The 6,000-nt window shown below is 34.5% G+C and overlaps 1 protein-coding gene across 50 annotated transcripts in view; it reads left to right on the top strand.

Moving 5' to 3' along the window:
* LOC145261258 (uncharacterized) overlaps positions 1–6,000 on the top strand; it is a 652,396-nt gene that overhangs the window by 496,543 nt on the left and 149,853 nt on the right. For all 50 annotated transcript variants that reach the window (XM_080119659.1, XM_080119671.1, XM_080119664.1 and 47 more), the window contains one exon: positions 4,965–5,015. In XM_080119659.1, coding sequence (XP_079975785.1) covers positions 4,965–5,015 — 51 coding nt within the window. The remainder of the gene's footprint in view (positions 1–4,964; positions 5,016–6,000) is intronic.

Genomic DNA, 6,000 nt, shown 5'->3' with positions numbered 1-6,000 from the left:
TGGTTGCTTTCTTATCGCAAGCATTTATTAAGTCACCTTAATTCGCATGTCCAGTGTCGCGACCATGTAAATTTGTTTATATATATATATATATATATATATATATATATAGTTGTAATTTAAGAATAACTACAATAAGGTGACAAAACGATCCATATTTCTATCCTGACTACCCGACATTAACAGGAAGCTCAAGGGATATAGTTCATATTTGAAAACAGTCGTTTGAATTAAATCCGTTGAACGGATGAATCATCGATCATTTTGTTTCTTGCTTTCGATTTTAAATTCACACACACACACACACACACACACACACACACACACACACACACACACACACACACACACACACACACACACTCTCTCTCTCTCTCTCTCTCTCTCTCTCTCTCTCTCTCTCTCTCACGCCCACACAGACACACACGCACACGCACAAATATATATATATATATATATATATATATATATATATATATATATATATATATATACACTGGGCTATCTATTTATAATCTATCTATCTATATGTATATATATATATATATCTACCTGTCTGTGTGTCTGTCTGTATATCTATCTGAAACCGAACTATAATACTCCAAAATGAAAACTAGCCTACAACTTATTTACGAATGGTATAAGTGCAATAAGAAGGTGACAAAACGATTCATATTTCTATCTTGAATACTCGACATTAACAGGAAGCTGAAGGGATATAGTTCATATTTGAAAACAGTCGTTTGAATTAAACCCATTGAACGGATGAATTATCGAGCATTTTATTTCTTGCTTTCGATTTTTAATTCGTATCATCAGATTTTAAAATCTGTTATTATCACACACACGCACACACACGCACGCACACACACACACACACACACACACACACACACACACACACACACACACATCGTATCGATGCCTCCATTCAGTCTCAAAAGACAAAGGATTGTAGCAGACACAAATGGACCCCTTTTCTTCTCGCGCATTCGCTTCCTCTGAGTGAGTGATGAGGCGCTAGACTGTCCAATCTGAGGACTTGCGCACGAATACAAATTGACCCCTAGGGACCAGACAGCTTCCGGTCCCAGAAGAAAACTCTCTCTTACGCTACCAGCCTTCGTCGGTGCTAGACGCCTGTTCTCTTCGCTGCTCCTACTAAAGGTATTGACGACAGCCGCGGGTTGTAACTACCTCGTAAGGCCGTGGAGACCCGACTCTACTTTCTTCCTTCAGTACGCTTTGCAAATAAACCTTTCCCTTGTTAAGTTGAAGAAGTTGTTTGTCATTGTTCATAGAATTGTATTATTTTATTTTATTAGGGAAATTCCCTAAAGGATACCCCCTGTAGGGGCAGTAGTGCGTGTAATTGTGTGGCAAGGGTTTCGCAATCTTCAACCACACATCTTCTGAATCATCACTGCTTGAGTCCAGTGGCAAGGAGAAGTCTAGGACGACTGGAAACAATGCCGAGATAAGCAGAGAGCACATACAGCACCTGGAAGTCCCAAATGGTCACCCATTTAGTACTGACCAGGTTCAACGTTGCTTAATTTCGGTGATCCACACAGTAGGCCACATGGCATTGCCCGGTCGTAAAATACGCCTAAATATGATATTTTGATTAATGCAGATTTCGTATTTACTATTATATTATATTGGACCCAATATATAGCAATAATTAAAAAAAAAATTTTTTTTTAAAATGACTTGTGCCCCACCGCCAAAAATCGAAACCAAAACATTTAGCTTACGATTTACTATTTCGTTTGACGTTAATACCTGAGCTGTGAAGACATGTTTGCTGCAAGACTAAAAATTACATTATCCATGCATATTCATAATGCCGTTGTTCGACCTTCACCTGGTAAATTCCATTGTTTTAACTTTCACACTTTTACACCGAATTTTACCCGGCTAAAACCCAAATATAAAATTTTGCACGGGTTCGAATACACTATGTTCCATGTCTGTAGACCAAAATCTGACAGAGGAGTTTGGTAGGCAAATTTATATACGCATATATAAATAAATATAGAAAGAGGTTTTTGTTTACTATGAACTTTTTACGCAAATATTATGCAAGAATAAATCATGTAGAATATCTGCATTACACGTAATATTAAACTAAATATCATCATCCCATAAGAAAACCGAAAAAAACTAATAGGGAAATAATTAAAATGAATGTTTAAAAGAATATGCTAATTAACTAGATCTTTCGCTAGTGAATGCAATTCTACGACCCATATATAACAAAGTTGTATTTTCTTTTTAAATGAATAGAAAAAAGGATTTTTAATATGAATATCAATACACAAAAAAAAAAAAAAATTTATAGGAGTATGGATGTATATATTATTTTTCGGATAAATGATTGGTTAAAACCAGAAGTCCTTGTCAGCGACTTAAATGGTTGTTTTCCACAGAAGAGACAAATCCTCAAAATTTTATATATATATATTTTTTTAAACCATTTTAACATAAGAAAATCACATCACGCATCTATACATTAATACGATAGCATGTGTGTTATTTCGTGTGTCACGCGTATATCTTTTTTCTTCCGAGTGACTGTCGTTTAATTGTTATGACCTTCCATTTCTTGTAATAAATAATTTTACCAAGCATTTTCCATAAGTTTTGGTTTCGGTTTTGATTATAGCTGAATGGAAGTCAAGTTATATATATATATATATATATATATATATATATATATATATATATATATATATATATATATATATATAGTAATTTATAAAATATATATGGCAATTCAGCTACACTAAATATTCCCCGTTTCATCCATTCTAGGATTCTTCAGGCTTATGCGCATAAGCCTGAAGAATCCTAGAGTGGATGAAATGCGGAATATTCAGTGTAACTTAATCGCCATATATATTTTATAAATTACTAACTAGCTCTATCTACGTATTGAGCACTTTTGAAGTAAATACTTAAAGTTTACGCATAAATTTATACTTTCATATATTAATTTTATGTGAGTAAATGAAGTAGTTATATATATATATATATATATATATATATATATATATATATATATATATATATATATATATATGTATACGTATATATTTTATCTCCATAAGTTTTGGTTTCGGTTTCCATTCAGGCTGATACACCAAAGTCATATGGATATATATATATATATTTAAATCACAACTTTATAATATATAAGAATCGATAGAAAATTGACTCCAAAAAGTAAATACGAAATCTGCATAAATTAAAATATCATATTTAAGCGTATTTTACGGACTGGGCTTCGCTGGGCGTCCCTGCTAGATTAAATAAATACTTTTGCAGTTTTAACAAAAGAGCTACAATAATATCAGGGCGTCTCCATTTACGCTGAACATCCACAGAATACGAACATCAATATATTACATAGGAAAGTGTCCGCTGTGGAATTTCACAGGTCCCACTAGTTAAAATCAATAAGTTATAGTGAGATAATCGTTTATGTGTCATATGGATAAAATGCTGACCAGAAAAATATATATGGCCTTAACCGTAACCATGTTATGTACAGCACAATTACGTTGACCCACCGGTTATCGCCAGATTACCGAAGTTAAGCAATGTTGAGCCTGGCCAGTACCAAGTGGATGACCATTTGAGAAGGCTAGGCGCTGTATGTACCTTTTGAGAAGGTTGAGCGTTGGACCAGCACCCTCACCCCGAAAAAAAAAAGAACTCATCACTACAAAAGCATCTACAAAGTTGTGGATGGCCTATGCACGTCCAGGGGCTCAAGGCTATGGATGGATGGATAACCAGGTCATTCCATTACACCCAAACATAGAAAAAAAAAATGAAATAGCAAACTGAGGACTACAAAATGTTGAAAACGTTTTATTTGTTGTTAAAATTATGATTTTTTTCAAGGTTATTTTTTAACAGAAACGTTTCAATTTTCAGGTAAATTGTATTCCGTTAATTTGTTATTTTAAACTTTTTATTATTTTGTAAACTTGGACATCGAAAATGCGATAGTTAATGTCAATTTTTTCCTGCATGTTTGCATGCAAATAAGCATCATTGGATCCGCACAAGTGCTTTCTCTGAATTTTTTTTTTTTTTTTTTGTGTTTGCTCTATTTGATCTGTTTAATTCTTTAAAGTTTAGTGTGCATTTTTTTTATTATTATTTTATCTTTTATTTTATATAGGCATCATCTACTATATTGTTTTAGTTACACAGAAAAAAAAAGTATGGCATGAGGCCAACAGCTACGAGAATTCCACTTTGTATATTCGATATGTACCAGGTCCTGTATGGCAAAAATTAAAATTGAAGAATCTTAAAATGTATTTAAAACCAACTGATATTTGCATATTAATAACTTGAAGTATTTAAAGTGCAAATGCACACGCGTTTTGGAAGTGCACCGTTTACATAACAGCATACACATTGCTGCATTCATTAACTAGCCCCTCACTCCTAAATAGGGTTCAATAAAAAAAAAAAAGCATCAACCTAATAGGTCTCACACTGTTGCCTAAACTCCAGCCTCTGTCCCATCGCCGAAATATGGCATCCCTGTGCCTGTTTTACAAGTACTTTAATGGTAAGTGCTTGGACGAATTCAAAGCACTAGTACCCCCTCGACGTAAATACCCCCGACAAACCAGACAAGCAGCAAAATCTCACCCCTACACAGCAGAGACCCCTAGATGCTGTAAAGCTTTCTTTCTACTCAAATAGCTTCTTCCTTAGAATTGCTAAACTTTGTAATTCCCTCCCAGGCCCCTGTTTCCCCGACTGTACAGAAGTTCAAGTGAAATGTTAACAGACATCTCACTGCCCAACTCCCGACATAGTATCTTGGCAACTCTGTAAATAGTAGCATCTTACGATTTAGTGACACTATGCCTTGTTTGGGTTGAATAAACAGTAAAAAAAAAAACTTAATTTTTTTTTTTTCTTTTATCTTTCAGTTAAAAAAGATGGTGCTGTGGAAAAAGCCAAAGATGCTGATCAACCTAAAGGTATTTACAAATAGATTTTTTTAAATAAATCTGTGAATTGACAGTAATAATAAGTAACGAGTCTGATCCTGTAAAATAAATCAACCATAGTCGAGGGCGACCTAGCGGTTTCCTTTCTTTTCATTGGCTACTACACCGAGATGTAGGGGAGGGCGCCACTCCTCTCCTGGAATATCATTTACCCTTGGTGTGCATTTAATAATACAAAGTGCTTAGCAAGAAGGTATGAAGTACTATTTTTAGGGATGACTCTACCAAGGATTGAATCCTGATTTCTCGGCCTATTAGTGAAAACTCTAATCATTATTCCAAATGGTTGGTTGAGATTTTTTTTTTTATGGAAATCGCTTGAGACAAGGTATGAAGCCACTTGATATAACGAGCTAACACGAATGGAAGGTGATTATCGCAAAAACAGGAGATTATTATTGATCTTAGTCTTGTAAAGACCAAGGTAGGAAGAAAACAGGGAGTAGGAAGAGAGTTCCACAACCTTGCAGTACTTGAAAAGAAACTTCTGGAATAGGCAGCTGCATTACAATGGAGTATTAAAACAACGAATTGATGGAGACCACTAGACCAACGAGTCAAACGAGCTGGGAAAAAGGAAGCAAGGAATCAGACAATTCTGAAGAACACATGCCACAATAGTATTCATAGAAAAGAATGAGACTAGCAACATCACGTCTGTGAAAGAAAGGCTCTAAAAATAGTACTTGGTGCCTTTTGGTAAACATTCAGCATACAGTGGTGAAGATGAAGAATATATGGGGGTAAACTTCTAAAAAGACTGTCACCCTCCCCTACATCTTAGTGTAATAGCGTCTTCTCTTTCTTTTTACCATTAAAATACTTGCCTGCTAAATATTTTTAAAACGATTGAAATTTTTAACAATTCAAATCTTGTGTTAATCCATTTATTCTAGGATTACTTTTCTCATCTTATCCATTGATTCTCACAACGTTTAAGCCAACATAATCTCCG

The sequence above is a fragment of the Euprymna scolopes genome, chromosome 37, assembly GCF_053919585.1.
Source record: "Euprymna scolopes isolate OS-2025 chromosome 37, ASM5391958v1, whole genome shotgun sequence".
Taxonomy (NCBI): domain Eukaryota; kingdom Metazoa; phylum Mollusca; class Cephalopoda; order Sepiida; family Sepiolidae; genus Euprymna; species Euprymna scolopes.
The sequence above is the reverse complement of the archived record's forward strand: the minus strand, read 5'-3'. Positions and strand labels throughout refer to the sequence as shown.